Here is a 21,518-nt window from a genome sequence, read left to right as displayed (position 1 = left end):
GTTATCTGTGGTGGCCCGGACTGGATCAGGACATTCAACAGCATGTAGGCCACTGCTCACCTTGTGAAGCTGTTCGCAACAAGCCTGCTGCTGCACCTCTTCATCCATGGTCCTGGGCTGCTACACCTTGGGAACGCATCCATGTGGATTACGCCGAAATTGACAAGCAACATTTCCTTGTTGTCGTTGATGTCCATTCCAAGTGGATGGAAGTGTTCCCTACTCAACTGACCACAGCTGAGAAGACCATCAATCTTCTCAGACACCTGTTTGCATCCTTTGGACTAGTCAAGGAGCTCGTATCGGACAATGGCCCTCCATTCACGTCAAACAATTTTGAAATGTTTCTCAAGTACAACAGAGTAAGGCACATCTCACCACCTTACCATCCGGCATCAAACGGAGCAGCGGAGAGAGCCGTGCAAACCTTTAGGAAGGCCTGGACTAGACTCGAGGTTCAGTCTGTGCCCACCCACCAAAGGATTCCGCGGTTCCTGTTTACTTACCGTAACACACCACACACAGTAACGGAACGTACACATTTACATTTACATTTAAGTCATTTAGCAGACGCTCTTATCCAGAGCGACTTACAAATTGGTGCATACACCTTATGACATCCAGTGGAACAGCCACTTTACAATAGTGCATCTAAATCTTTTTAGGGGGGTGAGAAGGATTACTTACCCTATCCTAGGTATTCCTTGAAGAGGTGGGGTTTCAGGTGTCTCCGGAAGGTGGTGATTGACTCCGCTGTCCTGGCGTCGTGAGGGAGTTTGTTCCACCATTGGGGGGCCAGAGCAGCGAACAGTTTTGACTGGGCTGAGCGGGAACTGTACTTCCTCAGTGGTAGGGAGGCGAGCAGGCCAGAGGTGGATGAACGCAGTGCCCTTGTTTGGGTGTAGGGCCTGATCAGAGCCTGGAGGTACTGAGGAGCCGTTCCCCTCACAGCTCCGTAGGCAAGCACCATGGTCTTGTAGCGGATGCGAGCTTCAACTGGAAGCCAGTGGAGAGAGCGGAGGAGCGGGGTGACGTGAGAGAACTTGGGAAGGTTGAACACCAGACGGGCTGCGGCGTTCTGGATGAGTTGTAGGGGTTTAATGGCACAGGCAGGGAGCCCAGCCAACAGCGAGTTGCAGTAATCAAGACGGGAGATGACAAGTGCCTGGATTAGGACCTGCGCCGCTTCCTGTGTGAGGCAGGGTCGTACTCTGCGGATGTTGTAGAGCATGAACCTACAGGAACGGGACACCGCCTTGATGTTAGTTGAGAACGACAGGGTGTTGTCCAGGATCACGCCAAGGTTCTTAGCGCTCTGGGAGGAGGACACAATGGATTTGTCAACCGTGATGGCGAGATCATGGAACGGGCAGTCCTTCCCCGGGAGGAAGAGCAGCTCCGTCTTGCTGAGGTTCAGCTTGAGGTGGTGATCCGTCATCCACACTGATATGTCTGCCAGACATGCAGAGATGCGATTCGCCACCTGGTCATCAGAAGGGGGAAAGGAGAAGATTAATTGTGTGTCGTCTGCATAGCAATGATAGGAGAGACCATGTGAGGTTATGACAGAGCCAAGTGACTTGGTGTATAGCGAGAATAAGAGAGGGCCTAGAACAGAGCCCTGGGGACACCAGTGGTGAGAGCGCGTGGTGAGGAGACAGATTCTCGCCACGCCACCTGGTAGGAGCGACCTGTCAGGTAGGACGCAATCCAAGCGTGGGCCGCGCCGGAGATGCCCAACTCGGAGAGGGTGGAGAGGAGGATCTGATGGTTCACAGTATCGAAGGCAGCCGATAGGTCTAGAAGGATGAGAGCAGAGGAGAGAGAGTTAGCTTTAGCAGTGCGGAGCGCCTCCGTGATAAAGAGAAGAGCAGTCTCAGTTGAATGACTAGTCTTGAAACCTGACTGATTTGGATCAAGAAGGTCATTCTGAGAGAGATAGCGGTAGAGCTGGCCAAGGACGGCACGCTCAAGAGTTTTGGAGAGAAAAGAGAGAAGGGATACTGGTCTGTAGTTGTTGACATCGGAGGGATCGAGTGTAGGTTTTTTCAGAAGGGGTGCAACTCTCGCTCTCTTGAAGACGGAAGGGACGTAGCCAGCGGTCAGGGATGAGTTGATGAGCGAGGTGAGGTAAGGGAGAAGGTCTCCGGAAATGGTACACCAGCTGAACTGTTTCTGAAAGGCCAACCACGCACCCGCCTGATATTGTTGAAACCAGACATGTCAAGCACTGTGGCAAAGCACCAGCTACAGCAGAAGAAAGCTCATGACAGACACTCTAAGACTGTCAGAGAATTCAAAGAGGAAGAGAGGGTGATGGTACGTGATTTCAGACACCCCAAGCGCCTGTGGAACTCAGGTGCGATCTTGCAACGCAGAGGACCTTTGACTTACCAAGTCCAAATTGGTCATCGCCAGGTCAACGTTCATGTGGATCATCTGCTACGGTCCAACGCCCCAGCAGAGACATGCCGAGAGAACAAGAACAATAAAGACCCCCAGGACTATTCTCCTGACTGTGGACGTACGGGAGAGACAGAGCCTGACCTTCCACCTGAACCTGGCCCACCACAGGAAGCCCAGGAGGAGCGGAGATATCCTATTCGACAGCGAAGGGCACCTCAAAAGCTTGACCTGTGAGTTGAGCTGGTTAAGGAGGTAACGGACAGTAAAACAAACACTTTAATATGTCCTAGATAAAAGGAAAGAAAAAGGACATTACCTGGGTTAGTTATTAGGACACAAACTCCATCTTCGGGGCAGAATAATCCCCTGGATTTGTGCTGGGCTCTGAAAAGTCTGCTTCAACCCAGTAGTTGAAAAATGTTTAAGAATGCATTGTTCGGATATTGCATTAGTAGTTACCTAACATATTTACCTTGTTCTCTGGGAGTTAAACACTATGGGGGAGGAGTGTAGTATCTGGGATCTACATCTGTTTATATTAGTTACTGTGCTGTTTCTAAGCAGTAATGCATTACGGCAGTGTTACGTTACTACACCTAATAGGAAATGCACATGCGCACTGGGGTGCCGCGAACTGTAGAGGACGAGGGGTTTTGACTAAACGAAAAATAACTGTACTCCCGTCTCCTGCCTGGTCATTTCTCCACAACACAAATATTACAAACTTATATGGTGATTAGCATCTAAACTTTCATAGTATTATCACGGCAAACAGAGTTCGTCTTTCAATCACCCACGTGGGTATAACCAATGAGGAGATGGCACGTGGGTACCTGCTTCTATAAACCAATGAGGAGGCGGGACTTGCAGCGCGATCTGCGTCAGAAATAGGAATGACTTCTATTTTAGCCCTTGGCAACGCAGACGCTCCTTGGCGCCCACGAGCAATACTTTGATTTCTACATTTATTCTGCAACGCTTGTGCACGCGACGTGTCCGGTCTGGTCAGCATGTTACATTTACAAAGTTGACATTTGAGTAATGTGGATGAACATGTATTTCTGGTGTGAGACTGTGAGTGCAAGTTGCTGCATTACTAGAGTAGCCTACATCGGATAGAGTATTCTATTTTGTCAGTTCACAATATTTTAACAGTCAAAGCCACGGGCAGGCATATACCGTACCTGTATCTTTAGGCCTACTGTGCATTACATGTTCAAGGTTTTAATAAAAATTCCATTCCCATACCGGGAGTCGAACCCGGGCCGCCTGGGTGAAAACCAGGAATCCTAACCGCTAGACCATATGGGAGATTGCAACACGAAGTAGTAATTTAACAGTAAAATCCACAGGTAAGCCTATTAGTACTGTAGAATGGTAATTCCGAACCCTTGAGGACCCCAACAGTACGCTTTTCATTGTAGCCCTGGACAAACACCTCATTGAGGATTTGGTGAATAGTTGAATCAGGTGTGCTTGTCCAGGGTTACAATAAAAAATATGTGCTGTTGGGGGTATTCGAGAAGTGATGTAAAGAACATAAGTAAAAATACTTTAAAATACTACGTAAGTAGTTTTTGGGGTATCTGTACTTTACTATTTATATTTTTAACAACTCTTACTTCATTACATTCATAAAGAAAATAATGTACTTTCTACTCCATACATTTTCCCTGACACCCAAAAGTACTCGTTACATTTTGAATGCTTAGACGGACAGCACGATTGTCCAATTCACACACTTAAAGAGAAAATCTTTGGTCATCCCTACTGCATCTGACCTGGCAGACTCACTAAACACAAATGCTTTGTTTGTTGTGATGTTTCGTTCGCGAACGAGTCTTGTAGGTGAACTTTGGGAGCCGGCTCGCATATCAGAAAAGCCGAATCTATTTACAAACAATAAGATATGAATAATCAAAATATTTAAATTAGTAGCATTAATTAATTCAAATAGCGAAAAAAAATATATATATATGCCTAAGTGCTCAAGCGCACACATTCGTTCTGACTGTCTGCTCAGACAAACAGTCTCACCTCTTGTTCCTGTCAATCAGACACGCAGTGTCAACCAATGAACAAAAGATGCGTGAGGGAGGGCGGAGCCAACTCACTCACAGTCACACTGTAGCAGCCGAGGAGAGAGGAAGGACAACTGAAAACAACAGCTGGAAAATGAGTCTGAAGCACAGTAGCATTTGGATGCATTTTAATAATGTAGACAATGTTAGAACACAGTGTAGAATTTGCCAAAAGAAAATCTCATATAAAGCCGGTTCTACGCACAACCTACACCGGCATATGAGACACTGTGCACCCAACTGTGAAGCTAGCTGTAGCAGAGCTTCGAGGAACTAGCGGGCCTGCTTAGTGATCGTGGTGGATCCAGCACCTCCACACGTGGAGATGTATCCACGCAGTCAAGTAGGGCTACTCCGCGACCCACAGCTACGCAGTCTGCTATGGACCAGCTTATTCCAAAGTAGCAAACAAGGCCAAATTGGACAAATCTGTAGCAAAACAAGGCCAAATTGATATGGCATTGGCTAAAATGATTGCCACCGATTTCCAGCCATTTTCAGTCGTAGAGGACAGAGGTTTTAGAATTTAGAGCAATAGTCTAAATCCAATGTACACAATTCCAAGCAGGAAAACCCTTTCAAAATCACTTATTTCACAACTGTACGAGAGCACATAGGCTTCAGTGCTGGAAAGAGTCCAAAAAGCTACTGCAGTTTGCCTTACCACTCACTGACTGCTGGACATCAAGGGTAACCACTTCTTACATGTCGGTTACATGTCAATTCATTGAAGATTTGAAGATACCCACGGCTTACTAAAGTCATGACAGGGAGACTGCATAGTGGCCACATCCGTTCCCTCTGAGAGTGTCTTATTGAAAACGGGACAAATAATTACTGAGAAGAAAGTGAGGCAAATTTGATACTTAAGTATATTTTAGCAATTAGACTTACTTTTGATACTTAAGTACATGTAATACCAAAATACTTTGACTTTTAATCAAGTAGTATTTTAGTGGGTGACTTTCAATTTTACTTGAGACATTTTCTATTAAGGTATCTTTACTTTTACTCAAGTATGACAATCTGGTACTTTTTCCACCAATGTATTCAAGGAGCAGGGTGAGGAAACGCTGCTTATAGAGAACATGTTCAATTATGTTTTTTTTTTTTTAAAACAGTTGTTCCCATACCGGGAGTCGAACCCGGGCCGCCTGGGTGAAAACCAGGAATCCTAACCGCTAGACCATATGGGAGATCTTGTACTTTGCACGGACTATAGACTATTTGTTCCGTCTACACGGGACGGATGACATATTTAGGTGTAATTATATTATTCAATCCATTCTTTTTCTCATATTCCTTATAATAAACTGCGATTAAAACGACACTTTCAAACGACTGTGTTGACAAAATAAAGCCAATAAAAGCGATAACAGTAGCGAGTACAACTAGTTTTGACCCTCAAAGACATCCGTATATACGTCATAAGAAACGGACGCCGTGTTGTTGATGGTTGAGAAATGTTCAACGTTTTCTGCTTTTGTGTGTAGCTAGCTAGGTTGTATTACCTTCATTATATTAACGTTATATTGGATCAGAAGACACAATGTGAGTATTTTGTTTCACGTCACACCCATTGCAATTTAGTTTAAGATTTACTTAAGCTAACTATGTAACGTTAACGTTATTGGTACCGGAGAGCCAAGTCTGTGACGAAAAGGCATCTGAACAGCTTCTACCCCCAAGCCATAAGACTGCTGAAAAGTTAATCAAATGGTTACCCGGACAATTTACATTGACACCCTTTATTATTTATTACTCTTCATGTGTTTTACACTGGCTCTATGCACGCTCACAGATACTACACTGACACACACTTTCACATACGCTGCTGCTACTCTGTTTATTATATATCCTGATTGCATAGTCATTTTACCCCTACCCATATATACATACTGAATTACCTATACTACCAAGTAAACCAAGCACATTGACTCCGTAAAGGTGTTGTGCCGAACCCCCCTGACAAAATCTCCTTTCGCGTGAATACACTCAATTCTTCATTGCTGCGACTTGCTTGCTAGTTGAGATTTCTGCTCTTCACTCCGTTGTTAGTTTAGCCTACATTTCACTGATCTTAGTAGCAGAACACATATTTTATTTGTGTCCTTCAATGATCAGGTTAGGCTGCGTTTCATTTTTTTTATGGCGGTTTGATCGCAGGGGAGGCACTAGTAATGTCTGCAGTTTTTCGATTTGGCTATTTGTTTCAAGTGTATTAGTCTATAAATACATCTCTTTGCCAAAATGTTAATCTCTCCCATGTCTTATTCGACTAGTTGTTCTGAAATGTTTATTGCTTGCCTACATTTGACTCCCTCTGTTTAATATAACACGCATAGATTAATTATTAATTTTGGTTGCCTATCCTGTCGAAGTTTGTTCTATAGAAAGTATTTGTTTCTGATATGTGCAACAAAGTATTTTACTATAGTGACAAAATTAAGGAAATTAGAGGGGGGGAGGATTTCGGGAAAGCCATTTTCTTGCCTGCCAAAATTCTCCCTCCTAATTTCTTTCTATACTTTCTATAGAACAAACTTCACGTCAGGATAGGCAACCGAAATTAATAATTAATCTATGTGTGTTATATTAAACAGAGGGAGTAAAATGTTACTAAGATAAGTGAAATGTAGGCTAAACTGACAGCGGAGTGCCATTGGAGGACAGAGGTTTCATTAAATAGTACCCGCAAAACACCAGTCTCAACGTCAACAGTGAAGAGGCGACTCCGGGATGCTGGCCTTCTAGGCAGAGTTGCAAAGAAAAAGCCATATCTCAGACTGGCCAATAAAAAGAAAAGATTAAGATGGGCAAAAGAACACAGACACTGGACAGAGGAACTCTGCCTACAAGGCCAGCATCCCGGAGTCGCCTCCTCACTGTTGACATTGAGACTGGTGTTTTGCTGGTACTATTTAATGAAGCTGCCAGTTGAGGACTTGTGAGACGTCTGTTTCTCAAACTAGACACTAATGTACTTGTCCTCTTGCTCAAGTGTGCACTGGGGCCTCCCAATCCTCTTTCTATTCTGGTTAGAGCCCGTTTGCGCTGTTCTGTGAAGGGAGTAGTACACAGTGTTGTACGAGATCTTCAGTTTCTTGGCAATTTCTTGCATGGAATAGCCTTCATTTCTCAGAACAAGAATAGACTGATGAGTTTCAGAAGAAAGTTCTTTGTTTCTGGCCATTTGAGCCTGTAATCGAACCCACAAATGCTGATGCTCCAGATACTCAACTAGTTTAAAGAAGGCCAGTTTTATTGGTTCTTTAATCAGAACAACAGTTTTCAGCTGTGCTAACATAATTGCAAAAGGGTTTTCTATGATCATAGCCTTTTAAAATTATAAACTTGGATTAGCTAACACAACTTGCCATTGGAACACAGGAGTGATGGTTGCTGATAATGGGCCTCTATGCCTATTTAGATATTCCATCAAAAATCAGCCGTTTCCAGCTACAATTGTAATTTACAACATTTACAATGTCTACAGTGTATTTCTGATTAATTTGATGTTATAAAAAAAGTGTTTATCTTTCAAAAACAGACATATATATATAAAGCAATTTTTTTGTGCATAAAAACACATACATTGTAGACATATGTCTGTTGGGAATTGTCTCATAAATTAGCATTTCACTGTAAAGTCTACACCTGTTGTATAACATGACCAATAACATTTGATTTCGTATTGTTGCATCATCTAAGCTAACATAAGCTAGCTGGTTCAGTTTGTACGACCATGGTTGCGTTTTATTCACTGCCCAAATTGCTATTCTGATCAGCTTTCAAACACACGTTTATGAAGTTGTTTAATGTTGTTTGTATTACTCAGGTCAGAATATTGGAAGTCCCAGCCGAAGAAATTCTGCCAGTACTGCAAGTGCTGGATCGCCGACAATAAACCTGTGAGTGTTGAGTAAATTGTCATGTAATTTGTACCGGTATGTAAAGTTGGTGTAATTTGCCAACTAGCTACCCATTCAGGCATGATCATCATGCTAGTTATTCAGTCTCTTTGACTAGGCCCTTCTCATGTTGCTAACGTTGAATGAATGCTTACTTGTTCTTGGTGATGTGTGTCAAAGAGAGAGCAGTCTGTTATGTTATGATTGCAAGGGGTTGTGGCTGAGGACAAGATTTGATCATGTATTCACCCCTGTATTCACCCCTTGTTGGTTTCTCATGCAGAGTGTTGAGTTTCATGAACGAGGGAAGAACCACAAAGAAAATGTTGCTGCCAAAATTGCTGAGGTGAGTTGTCATCATTGTGTTTTGCCTTCAACTTGTGAAACATAGAAAGATGGGTGCCTGTCAGTGCCAGGGTTGTCGCTACCATACTGCATAAGAAATACAGATGCCATAAATGTGTCAATCACCTAGGACTATACTGTTTCCTCTCTGGGCTATATGTAGTCTGCTGATAACACGTGAATACACAGAGGTATCAACAGGGGTCACTGTTGCAAGGGAAACTATTGCTGCTTTGTAAACACAGCTTGGCATGCATAGCCCTAATGCCTGGCCTAGGGGTGTATTTCAGCAGAGATAAGGTCCAGATAAGCCACTCTCACCCCATGCTGTCATCTCATTGGTGACTTGACTGATACTCCGGCCCCTCTTCTGTTCAGATGCAAAAGAAGAGCATTGACAAGGCGAAGAAGGAGGATCGTCAGTCTAAAGAGTTTGCAACGATGGAGGCGGCTGCACTGAAAGCTTATGAGGAGGATATGAAAAGGTTGGGGATAAAACCATCAGGTAACTTCTTAGTTAAATGTTTTATTGATTTACTAACTTAATAACCTGCCAGTCTGTTTTTATTTGTACCGTCTAATAAGTGTTTAACTTATTACCATTGTTTCTTAGAGTTTTTGTATTCTTATATTTTATTATCTCGTTGTTGCATATTGTCGAGAAGGAACCTGTCAAGTAAGCATTTTGTCAGATGATGTACACCACGCGTATACTGTACATACGACTAATGATACATGAAGCTTTTAAAAAGTTGTTAGAACACACTCGGTGTAAGTTGTTTTGGATAAGAGTGTCTGCTCAAATGGCTAATATATCGATGTGATTTTGTGTGTTTGCTTAGATTCCCCATCTCAAACCAAAGCCCAAACTCCAAGCCCAGTTCCATCTCCGTCTCCATCTCAATCTCCATCTCAATCTCGAAAACAAGAAAAGAAGCGAAAGCCTAGAAAGGAGAGGATGCCCAGAAACGAATCAGAGAACTGGGTGGAGGGAAAGACAGGCGAAGGACTCACGTACTACTACAACTCTATGACAGGAGGTAGGCAAGGTTCACACAAGGTGCTTGAAGTGCTTAAAGTAATTGAATTTGGCACTCTGAAATTCAATTACTTGAATACCTTAAAACTCTGAAATTTTCTCAAGTTGGTACTTGGAAAGTACTTGAATTAAAATGGGAGAACGGAAAACTATCAAATATGTTAATATGAAAAATATTAGAAAAATATATTGCTCTTAGGAATTCATTTCCAGATACACTACCGAGTTTTAGTTCATGTGTTTCGCACTTTAGTTGCCAGGCGAGCTCTCTCATTCAACCCATACTGCCACTCAGCCAGGCGGGTACAGAACCGACTGATTAGGCACTGCCAAACGTCACATCGATAGTTAAAATGCTGGGCAAATATAGAGCCTTTTGTGTATAATAGAACATTTATGGGGTCTGTTATTTCAGCTAATGAAACATGGGACCTACCCATTTTCTATTTTTGTTCCATATAGTTTACCCACCTTTTTTCCCCCGCGACATCACTGGACCTAACCAACCCACACTGTGTAAGGTGAAAATAAATACATCAGACTTGGACATGTCGAGCATGGTGTAATCGGGCCTGGGGGGGAAAGGCACAACGCTGCCTCCTGCGCTGGCACCAGTTCTACATTGGGACTTTTTCTCTCCAGAGATTTTTTTGTTTTGTTGCCCCATTCAAGCCTGCGATATTCCACTTTATCAAGCAGCAGCCGTGCTCCTGCTGTTCTGGTTGCTGTTCACGTGCCGTTTTTCTCACACAGCCCACCCGCCCTTCTCCCGACCGGCGACTCTAAAGCTGCCAGTCAGAAGCAAGACGCTTTGACGTAGCTATTAAGTAGTAGATTCCCAAATGCCCAATAAAACTACAATACTGTCATAAAGCTGGAGTTAATAAGAAATGTGTGTTCACAAGTAGGCATGTCCCAAAATTCTGCTCATCACTACTCAAATTACATCATCAGTACTGATTTACCACTAATGTATGTAGTAAATAAGTAGTGAAACACGTATTGAGTAGAGCTTGTAAGATAGTAATGAATAGTAAGTACGTTTTTTGTCGTGAGGTTTTGGTGAATATACCGTCATCTGGTGGCGAATAGAAACAATTGCATAATAGGAACTATTACAAATTGGTGGTCCTCGAAAGCCCTTGAATTTGGTTTGCAAATATCCGTACGAACCCGGGGTAGGCTGAAGACCACAACACCTCCACAGATATCAGAGATGATGGGTTAAAAGTCAGACTGTGACTTTAATAAATCAGTTTTGAACATACACCTAGGACCATTCACTTTTCTCCTGAAGCATTGTGTTTTTATATCTTTTCAGAATCTCAGTGGGACAAACCATGTGGGTTGCAGGGAAAGAGCACACCCTCTCCACAGCCAGGTCAAACCGAGGTAGACAACTTTTTAACGTCATTTCTTAATACCTTTAATTTCACCAGGAAGTCTCTTATATGTTGTTACCCATTTGATATGTTGAGAGTCAGTGTAATGTACCGAGATAATGCATTCAAGTCCTGGTGTGAACACTTTTTTTCTGTAGATCTCCTTAGGTAGTGCCTGGATGGAGGCCATCAGTCCTGATGGATTTACATACTACTACAACACAGAGACTGGAGGTCAGTCTATGAAGACAGGTGATGACAAGAATGATGTATGTTTGACATAATTATGTTTGACATAGTTTTGATGTTTCCCCCACTCTGACAGAGTCCAGCTGGGAAAGACCTGCAGATCTCCCTGCCGGTGGTGAGTCTGGGTCTGGGCCCGGGCCCAGTGGAGAGACAGTGGGCCCCCCAGGGTTAGATGACCCATCTGCCCTGCAGCCAGAACCCCTCTCTGGGGAGGACAGCTCCAACAGTACCAAAGGAGCCGGGGAGAGAGGATTCCAAACAGGTACCAAACAATAGTAGGCATTAGTTTAGGATTTGAGTCATGGTGACTGACGATCAGTTCAATAATCATTTGCTCTCCTCACAAAAATAATATACCACCTTCAGACAAGGAGGGAGAGAATAAAGATGGTGAGGATGATGACGGTGGGAAGGGCGACGAAGGGGCCAAAGACACACCGGCAGCTGTGCCTGAGGAGAAAGAGGAGATGCCTGCTGTTAAGAAGCCCAGAAGGACCAACCCTTACGGAGCCTGGGAGCAGATACAGGAAGAAGAAGAGCCTTAGTAAGAGACTGTTATACTGTCAATGTCTTCATTTGGATTTAACTATGAGATCTTGTTACAGTTTGCCTTAATGAACAGGACCCTGGTGCTAGTCTGTCTCTACTTTAGCCAACTTGTAGTTGTGTGCATTATTAAATGCTAAACTAATAACTCACCTACCTGCGCTATACCCCACCCACCACCACCCATGTTCTCTCCTCCAGTGAGAAAGTGGACCTGCAGCTACCACAGGTGGAAGGTGCAGCTAGCGCCCCCGCCCCCACGGAGCTTCCGCCTGAGCCAAAACCCAAGTTTAGGGAGCGTATCATCACCTCTCTGGGCGACGAGGGAGGCCCCGCGTCGGGAGCCGGGGCCACGTTCAGGAAGAGGAAAGCAGAGAACGGGAAATCCTCCAGGAGCCTGAGGCAACGGGGAGATGATGACTAATACTCAGGCTAACTCAGATATTAACTCTTTTTAAACAGACACAAGGCTTGACAAACTGGGGGATGTTGTTGGAGACTGTTGTTATTGTTTGAGCAACGTCATATAATACCTGGATACGCAGGTCAGGTCCCTGTGGGCTACAGAGAACTCGAGTTAGCTACTCACCAAGATGCCATCATTTCAGAATTGTTCAGGTTGAATTTTACCCATCCAACCACCCAAGTTACAGTATATATCAGCAGCTTTTGGGGTTGAATAGTACAAGCAGACGTCTGAAACCAGCTGGATCAGTGGCTTTAGCTGTCCTAACTTCAAGTGTTACTCTTTACAATTTCCTTTTTCAATGCCTGATGCCCTCCTGCTTGTTTTTGAGTTGAATAGCCTACAGCCGTGACGGACAGACTATCATTCCCAGAGGTATTTTCTTATGCGTGTGTGATGTCCTTACTGTGGTGGTGGTTATTTTCCACATCACCACCAGTACATGCTTATGCCTGAGTCTCCCAAAACCATCGTAGCACTACGGCCATCTTTTGTCTATTTAGTTTCAATGGTATTAACATCCTAGTGCTACAATGCTTTGGGGAATCCCAGCCCTGAACTGTACTCCAGCAACGTTGGAGTATGCGAGAAGGAGAATGCAAAGAAAGTTTTCTACAGTATGATTTGATGAAATATTGTACTTGAATATATATTCTGCTGGTGTGGACATTTTCTCTATGCTTCTTCCTTTAGTCCATCAGCTTTTAATAATCAATAGTCTTCCACAGATTTATTTTGCAGACTTCTGTCAGAGCAACTCCAACATTTCACAGGGGCTCGAGCAGCCTCGAAGGTAATTCAACCCTTCACTGGTGCCAATACATGCTCATTGCTATGGCTGTGTAGGAGAGATGCCATGGCTGGCCAGCTGCCAGACAGCCTGGGTGCTTGAGATTAGAGCGTGTGTGTTGGGCTGAAACATAGCTCTGACACACCCAGTAGGAGCAGGGCTCATCGCCAACTATTTTCAGTCAAGTTTTAGTACTTTATTAAGATGCTAGTGTAATTGGGTATGTTTGAGACTGGTTAAAGAGCTGGGTTGTCTGTAGCCAGGCTCTCTCTGCTCTCTTCTCCACCCACACGCCATTCTTTTCACAAACTGAACCAGGATCAGTGTTTGCGCAACTGCTTCCATATCTGGTCTGACTGTTCTCCTGTCAGTGCTGCTGTAGTGGGTCATGTCAGCTAGCTCCCAGAACTAAGGCATCACACTGTCTTGAGTCAGTATCTCTGACTGCAGGTCACCACCAGCTCCAGCAGAGCCTCCTTGTCTCCGTGTTCCAACAGCTCTGAGATCAGGTCATCCAGGGGCTCCCCGCCCCTCATGAACTCCTGCCAAGGAAATACAGAAGACACGTTAACCAACTAGTACCACTACATGACAAACATTACACAACAAATCAACTTCCATTATAGACTGCTTGTTTGCATAGTTAGAAGCCCACCTTGATATCTCTGGTCACATAGCCAGTCCGGTGATCTGTCACGCGGTCCTGGCTGAAGTTGTAGGTGCGAATCCTCTCCGACTGGGAGCGAGTGCCCACCTGGAGAAGGAGTAACATGAATGGCTCTGAGGTGATGAGGGGGACAGTAAAGCGTTAGGATGGGACTGTGTGTCGGGGATCACCTGCTGTTTGCGTGCCGTAAGTCTCTGCTCCGTCTCTCTGCCCATCATGCTCTGGTAGAGGCGGGCCTTCAGCACGCGCAGGGCCGTGTCACGATTCTGCAGCTGAGAGCGGGACGTCTGACACCGTACCTAGGGTCAGAGAACGGGTCAGTCAGTAATTCCATTTCAATTCAGTCAATATCAGGAAATCAATTCAAAATCAAGAATTGGTTTTCAATAAAGATATGAAAAAACTTCTTAAAGTGGATTTTCAATACATATTCTGTCTCTCCGAACTGTAAGCTCTTACCTGTTGGCAGGTGTACTATTCGGACAGCACTGTCCATTGTGTTGACACTTTGACCTCCCGCCCCTCGATCTGAACGTATCAACCCGCAGGTCCTTAGGGTCAATGCTGATGTCCAGCTACAAAACAGAATCCCAATGTATTATCGTTCAGACAGGCAGACCGACAGACAGACAGGACAGTACCTCGTTGGGTTGTGGCAGGACGATAGCGGTCATGGTTCCTGTGTGAATACGTTGCATCCTGGAGGACAGGCCCACCTCGGGGATCCTCTGGACCCGGTGTGTCCCTCCCTCATGCTTCAGATGCCGGTACACACTCTCCCCCGCTATCCTTACTGCCGCATGGTGCAGTCCACCTGAGTGAATCAAATCAGACCATAAAACACACCAATCAATCATACAGAAACGCAGACACTTTCATTCAGTGACCCATAAAACACAGAGACAGTAGGACAGACAGAAGAGAACCATTACCATATTCAGCAGGTGTGTAGTTGAAGATCTCAAAGTCCCAGTTCTTGTGGCTGGCAAGGCCTTGGTACATGTCAAACATCTCTCTGGTGAGCTGTTGACAGATGTCACCTGGATCCAAACACGTGCACCAGAGAGGGGACATACATTATCATCAGGACCAGGAGTGTAATGGAGAGCCGTTGTCCATGTGTAACGGATGTGAAACCGGGTATGGGCGAGGGGACGGTCTAAAGTTATACTGTTACACATGGCCTATGCTGTTTATTGAGTAATTACAGTTCACCGACTCACCTCCTGTTGTCCTCCCTGTTACCACCTCCAGAAGGACATTACTGGTGTCGTGTGGGTCACTGGGTACTAGTGTCTGGATCAACTGGGGGAATATGAATTCAGATTTTCTCATCAAATTCCAGACTGACCAAGGCAGAAATTTAAAATGTTCTATGTCTCATGTCTGTTCGTACATCTTTTCTCAATGACTCGATTCTTTGGGTGATCTGTGCTTGTTCCTCTTTCAGTAGCTGGACCATTTTGTCGGTCTTCCTCTTTGGAACCGACTGTCTCTGTAAAAGGAGAATATGGATGATTACAACATTTTCAGATACATGACACATTTCACAGTTAGCACATTGTTATAGAAGCATTGGCGACCTCTTCTGGTCATTACGGCACGTAGGCGTTACAGACACTTGTGAAAGGAAGATACAGAAAGACCACTAGTTAGTTAGCAATTAACAAAATAAACTAAACAGAACACAGCTTACTTACTCTGAAGCAGAGTTTCAACCTCCTCTAGGTCTTTCACAGCGTGTTCAGAGCTCTGAAACATGCCGATGTGAAAGTCACATCTGTCTCTTGTTCAACTCTTTCCTGGCGGGGTCGTTGAGAAACCCATGTTGTAATGTTTTGGTGACATCTCTGTACTCTTCCACAAGCTGCCGAAGATATCTTTGTACGGACTCATTCCGGTATAAATCTCCCAAATGGTTGTTCCAATAACGTCTTTATGATACGAGTGATCGATTTGCTAGTTCCTTCCATATTGTCTTGCGCATGTGGAGGGCGCACCAGCCATACAGTCGAATACATTTCTGCTTAAGCATCTGGCTACAGTGTATACGAAGTAAGTGTAAACTGGTTACATGAGTTTATCATCTCATATTTAGTACCATTGTAAAGAATATAGTCACGCTTCCAGCAAGGTCAAAGGGTGGTGTTGAATGCTGGGATATGTAGTCATAAATAATGTTTTTCGCGCAGTGTTTTACAACAGCACCCCTGGTGGTGTTAAAAAGCTATTCCAATTCATCTGTAATCTGATTGGTCCTCAAAGAGGGGGTACTAAACTGAGAAAACCACCTCTTAAAACGTCTATTGGTAATGAGAATACGCAGATATACAAACATATCTCGGGGAAAGCATAGACTAACATTGGGTCTGTTTTTATGAAACACAGTGGATATTTAACGTTCAGTATTAAACGGATCTTTATGAAATGGAAAGCAGTCTGCCAAGATTTCAGCAGCTCAGGAGAACAGAAGCAACTTCAAACAGAACTCTTATTGGTACCGTCGTTTTCATGGGATTACTTCAAGTGGTATCAAGTGTTGCTGTAGTACTTCACTTGACAGGTCATCTTCAACAGGTAAGGAAATCATAATAATACAATTCCTGATGCATAGGTCTCTTTGATTGGATAATACCAAGAGTCTCCTCTAAAAATGGTCATAAAATCGATGTAATTCTATAGCACAAAATTGTATTTTGTAAGAAAAAAGTTATTGTCATAACAGTTTACATGTGCTGCAGGAAAACATTGAACAAAAAAAATGATATACAATGATTGCCTCAAATACACATTGCACTAAATGTAATCCATTTCAAGTGGTTGCTCTCTCACCACAACATCTATAACACATTAAACTTCAAATAGAGGCAAAGTGTTTCATATTGTATGGACGGTTTTACTGGCTATTGCCTCTTATGGCTTACAAAGTAGCCTTATGTATCACAAGAGAGCAACAAATCAAAATAAAAGTTTATTGGTTTACACAGATCTGCAGATGTTATCGCAGGTGCAGCGAAATGCTTGTGTTTCTAGCTCCAACAGTACAGTAATACCTAACAATACAAAACAATATACACATAATGCAAAAAGTAAGAAATTAAGAAATATCAGAATGAGTAATGTCAGAGTCCGGAATATAAATATGTATATTGGTCTGTAGGGACAGTATATTAATAGAGAAGGTGTGTACAGCACTAGTTATATAGGATGAGCCTTGACTAGAATACAGGATATACTGTACATATAAAGTGACCTAATGGCCTCATGGGTGGAATGTTATTCATATTTTTCATAATTAATAAACATTATTTCAAAAACCTGCAGAAAATCCGATGTTTCAATGTCAAACAGTTTTGTAATATTTCAGTCTTCTGTCATGTATATAAAGTGTAATATTGAAATGCAAACTCAAAATGTAATACATTTCAACTCTATATCTGACATGGTGCAGGTGTCTTCTTTTTAAGCCCACAACCATGTGTGTGAGGTGTATACTTTAGTTTCAAAGTAGATTTGTTTAAGACTACCAAGAAATACACTGTGTGACCCTGATTTAGCCTAAAAAAGTTTAAGTGACAAGTGGTCAATAACTCTATAAATGTGTCTCTAACAGCAGGGTATCGATGTCCAATGAGGGAGTTGGGCTACTGTGACCTCTAACCTCTCTTGCTGCTGTCTCCGTTGGCAACTTCAGGTCACCCAGACCGGACCAGCCCTAGTTGAGACTTCGGACGAACACCAGAGAGGGGAGTCACAGAGGTGCCCAAAAAAACCCAGGGAGGTCATACCATCAGCCCACCTGCCCATTCAGCCTCCCAGTGGGCACATCCAGAGAGATATCCAGAACACAATGATCCACTGGGACCACGCCCATGGACACCTGTCCAAGATCGGGTACCATGATGGCAGGATCCTAGTCCGCGAGGGAGGCCTGTACTACATCTACGCCAAAACCTGTTTCAGGTACTACGACCAGGTAGAGGAGTCACTGTTGGAGTCTGGGTCTCATGCTCCAGGGAGAAAAGGGGGTTCAGCAGAGCCTAGCATTCACAGAGAAGATGGGGTCGGGGCTGGTGCCCTTCTTATACAATACGTGTTCCACGAGCGTCAAAGTCACAGTGCCCCCCTCAGGCCAGCTGTGCTAATGAAAAGCGGCAGCACCAGGCACTGGCAGAGGGGCCACTACCACATGTGTTGTCAGCAGCAGGGAGGGGCTTTCCCCCTGGGGCCCGGGGACAGTATCTACGTCAGCGTGTCCAACTCCTGGCTGCTGGACCCGGAAGCTGACGGAAGCTACTTCGGATCCTTCAGAATCAGCAGATGAAGAATGAGGAAGGAGACGCAGGGCACTTAATTGATAAATTAGTAACTGATATCTCTTTAATACCATTCCCAGCTCAGGGCTGTAGATGAGGTGGAATTATTATCTGTTAGATAGCTGGACTGTCTGCATATGGAATAGATTTTTGTATTTTTATACTGTGAGAACAAACTGAATTTGGCTCACTTTTAATTTAGTTTTATGAAGTTAGTTTTATGAAGTTTTCAATATTTATGTATTTTCTGATGTCTCTCGTATTCAATTCTGTGTTCCGTTTTTTGTGTGTTTATAGAACATTCCAATAAAGCCATATACAATTGTAAAAATACAGGAGAGAGATTATAAATGCTCTGTTATTATCACCAATATTGCCATGCTTCAACCCATGTCATAGGAAAACAGGTATACCATTAGACCATTACGTGTCACCCTGAGAGACTGTTTTACCTCAGCACATCTCTGAAAACTTGACACTGTCTCTCTGGCGTACGAGCGCAGGGCACCTTCGATTTTATGTGCTTTCTGTGGTTAGAAGGGAATAACTCCAGTTAGTGATGCATGCTGGGAGTGCTGTGTCATGCACATTTAGAGGCCCCCTACTCTCCTTATTCATTCCCTGGTTTCACTCACCCCTATAGTCCTGCCCCTCCCCCACCTCGCCTCATGTCTCTGATGAAATGAGATACTCCTTTGTTGACGTGTAATGTCATTACTATGCTCAGTTTGCCTTCTTCACGTGAAAATCCGTTTGAAAAGTGAGGAGTCGATCTGTCCATGCTTGGATTAGAACAATTCAACACACACACCATGTTTCCCTTGAGAGCTGACTTCCCTCCCATGTCATTTCCATGTCCAAGCCTGCATTAACGCCACCTATCTCAGCTCTACAGTTGCACTGTTAAGAGAGTCTTAAAGTCGTCCACTGAAGCAAAGACTGTTTCTCATTTGTTTTCAGTCTGGCATGTAACTGGCACCACTCTATAACCTTTCAGGAAATGGGCAACAATAGCACACGAATCAGCTCGGCTATCAATAAAGGTTTCATTTGTAAAACTGCTGAAGCAAGCACTCAAATTACTATACTTCAAATCAGTAGAGGCTGCTGAGGGGAGGACAGCTCATAGTAATGTCTGGAACGGAGTGAATGGAATGGCATCAAACACATGGAAACCTCAGTGTTCACCTCAAAACACAGGCAGCCCAAATAACAGCAGATGAGATGAATAACAGGGTATTCATGTAGTTGATCACCCACAGCCAACAACCCCTGTTTTAGAGTTATGAATGGTATTTAAAAGATCAACATTGTATGAAATTAAAAATAAACATAGCTATGTTCTACTGTATCGCCATCCATAACCCCTTCACTGTCTCTCTTCCTATTTTGAGGAAGGATGGAGTGGACTAAATAATAGCAACAAATAGCAACAGATACTTTTAGTTAATGTTTTTGTTGTGTTGACACAATGCAGACTAGGATAAAAACAGGAACACCTGTGACCTAGTCAAGACCGTCTCTTTGGCACACATGTTTTTGTGCTGATGAGACACAGGGAATGAGAGACAATGTCAGGGAACCAGACAGGAACCAGACAGGAAATAGTTGTGGTTATATTGAGTCACAGATGGAGGGAGGGATTGGAAGGAGGGTGGGATTGGAGGAAGGAGGGTGGGATTGGAGGAAGGGAGGGACAGTAGGAGGGAGGGAAGGAGGCAGGGAAAGGGAGCACCACGTGGAGTCGTACATACAGTACAGTTTATTCTGTTGTGTTTATGAGAAACAGACTGAGATTGACTGAGGAGGGCTCTATTTAATCAAACACACATGAGAAATTCAAACGCATAAAAAGTGCAGATGATGTAATGGCGCAATAGCCTATAAGATCATGATGTTCACTGCAGCACATACGTTTTGTTTTCATAACTAGTTACAGGGCACAGGCACACACCTGCACCTATTTCGTTCACCGTAAACTTGTCTCAATAAAGCCACAAGACTCAGAAACCACAGCAGCTAATTACTCAGAACTTCAGCATCTGGAGGCAAACATGTTAACAATAATATCCCAGTGTTTTCCCTATACCTAAGCATTCAACCACAAATGGGGAACTCCAACTGTCATCACGTTCAAACAATTTGCTATTTTTAGTGCGCAAACAAACCCAAACAACAAATAAAATACTTACATCCACCAGCACAAATAACTGTCAGGACCTGTGCTAGTAAATCAAATCTATCGGCTATTGTTTAGCTAATGGTGGGTCCCTCACCCGCCTTCACAGCCAAATCCTACTGGGTCATGGCTTTATGGGCTGCATGGGCCTGGGAAAGAAACCTTGTTTTGTTCATCTGGATGGTCGCAATACATTTCCAGTAGGTTGCACAAAAACTGAAAGGACTTGATCCCATCACACACACACGCGCACACAGTTACAGGAAGTGTGCATGGAAGCGTAATGGGGATGTATCAGTACTGGCTTCCTTATATCCTTCCTATATTCTGGTTTTAGTAAGAAAACAAAATTAGTGACTTGAGTAGATATCCTGGAGGTCTGCTGTGTGCAATCAAATAGCCTACGGACACATTTTCTCCATAACTGCCATCTTCTCATATCATAAATGAGATTTATAAAGGTATAGAGATGGAGAGAATGGTCCTTACTTTATTCGCTAACCCTAAAAGACCACTTGTGGACCTAACCAGTAGGCTATGGCCTCACACTGGGAACAAAGAAACATGTAAATACACATAGCTGACATCTATACTGTCTCATACCACCAGAAACCATAGTGACTGTCATTTATCACATACAAATTATGTATAGAATCAAATCTGGACATTTGGCAATCCATTGTAAAATAAATTAATCAAAAAGTACAATATCTGTTTAAAACCCAAGTGTGTTGTTCTCAGATCCAGAACAGACGGTACGATGCCATCGTGAAGCGTCTCCACTACCAACTAATGAAGGCCCAGTCCGGCCACAGGCAGTCTGATGATATCTACCACATGGAGAGAGAGATCCAGGACCTCAAGAGACACCTCGAGGTGCCATAAGTTAGCATTCTGGTTCATAAAACTGTACGTTTTGTAGTATGACCTAAGGCTAGGAGTTTTCCCAAGCCAAGACATACTTCAGGCCCTAGTGTAGGTCTGTGCATGACAGTTTTGTTGCTGTTCATTTTACATTTTTCTCTCTCATAGTTTTTTCAGTGAAAGTGATGAATTGGAAAGCCATTAATTGAAAACAAAAACATGTTTTTACAGAAAACTGGCTTTCCCTCCCCATTACAAGTAACTTGGGTTTCCCCCT

At 43.6% G+C, this 21,518-nt stretch overlaps 3 protein-coding genes and 2 non-coding genes across 5 annotated transcripts; 2 read left to right on the top strand and 3 right to left on the bottom strand.

The window, feature by feature from the left end:
• Positions 1-3,645: 3,645 nt before the first annotated feature.
• trnae-uuc (transfer RNA glutamic acid (anticodon UUC)) lies at positions 3,646-3,717 on the bottom strand. The gene has a single exon. It is a non-coding gene; the product is annotated as a tRNA-Glu (tRNA).
• A 1,894-nt stretch (positions 3,718-5,611) lies between these two features.
• Positions 5,612-5,683, bottom strand: trnae-uuc (transfer RNA glutamic acid (anticodon UUC)). Its single transcript has one exon. It is a non-coding gene; the product is annotated as a tRNA-Glu (tRNA).
• A 207-nt stretch (positions 5,684-5,890) lies between these two features.
• On the top strand, positions 5,891-13,092 carry LOC118377146 (WW domain-binding protein 4-like). Its single transcript, XM_052488967.1, has 10 exons — positions 5,891-6,038; positions 8,326-8,398; positions 8,682-8,744; positions 9,122-9,248; positions 9,586-9,783; positions 11,104-11,174; positions 11,323-11,398; positions 11,490-11,675; positions 11,780-11,957; positions 12,161-13,092. Coding segments are annotated over exons 1-10 (1,197 nt in total). The 5' UTR covers positions 5,891-6,036; the 3' UTR covers positions 12,384-13,092.
• A 136-nt stretch (positions 13,093-13,228) lies between these two features.
• On the bottom strand, positions 13,229-16,035 carry LOC127914049 (peptide chain release factor 1, mitochondrial-like). The gene is given in 11 exon segments (XM_052488969.1): positions 13,229-13,757; positions 13,871-13,969; positions 14,053-14,181; positions 14,310-14,409; positions 14,411-14,457; positions 14,524-14,696; positions 14,815-14,922; positions 15,106-15,187; positions 15,279-15,344; positions 15,346-15,377; positions 15,583-16,035. Coding segments are annotated over 11 exon segments (1,008 nt in total). The 5' UTR covers positions 15,644-16,035; the 3' UTR covers positions 13,229-13,646.
• Positions 16,036-16,161: 126 nt separating this feature from the next.
• LOC127914048 (tumor necrosis factor ligand superfamily member 11-like) lies at positions 16,162-19,479 on the top strand. Its single transcript, XM_052488968.1, has 2 exons — positions 16,162-16,459; positions 17,577-19,479. The coding sequence occupies exons 1-2, from the start codon at positions 16,310-16,312 to the stop codon at positions 18,204-18,206; spliced, it is 780 nt and encodes a 259-aa protein (XP_052344928.1). The 5' UTR covers positions 16,162-16,309; the 3' UTR covers positions 18,207-19,479.
• The last annotated feature ends 2,039 nt before the right edge of the window (positions 19,480-21,518 follow it).

The sequence above is a fragment of the Oncorhynchus keta genome, chromosome 30 (genome assembly GCF_023373465.1).
Source record: "Oncorhynchus keta strain PuntledgeMale-10-30-2019 chromosome 30, Oket_V2, whole genome shotgun sequence".
In the NCBI taxonomy this organism is placed as follows: Eukaryota; Metazoa; Chordata; class Actinopteri; order Salmoniformes; family Salmonidae; genus Oncorhynchus; species Oncorhynchus keta.
Note: the sequence above shows the minus strand (reverse complement) of the source record. Positions and strands in the feature narration are given on the sequence as shown.

Excerpts from the sequence above, each read along its gene's own strand:
- LOC118377146 (XM_052488967.1), top strand. Across the intron at positions 8,399-8,681 it reads GGATCGCCGACAATAAACCT|AGTGTTGAGTTTCATGAACG; the intron begins GTGAGTGTTGAG and ends TTTCTCATGCAG. Across the intron at positions 11,399-11,489 it reads CTACAACACAGAGACTGGAG|AGTCCAGCTGGGAAAGACCT; the intron begins GTCAGTCTATGA and ends CCACTCTGACAG.
- LOC127914048 (XM_052488968.1), top strand. The coding sequence starts at position 16,310 with ATGGAAAGCAGTCTGCCAAGATTTCAGCAGCTCAGGAGAACAGAAGCA. Across the intron at positions 16,460-17,576 it reads TGACAGGTCATCTTCAACAG|GTCACCCAGACCGGACCAGC; the intron begins GTAAGGAAATCA and ends TGGCAACTTCAG.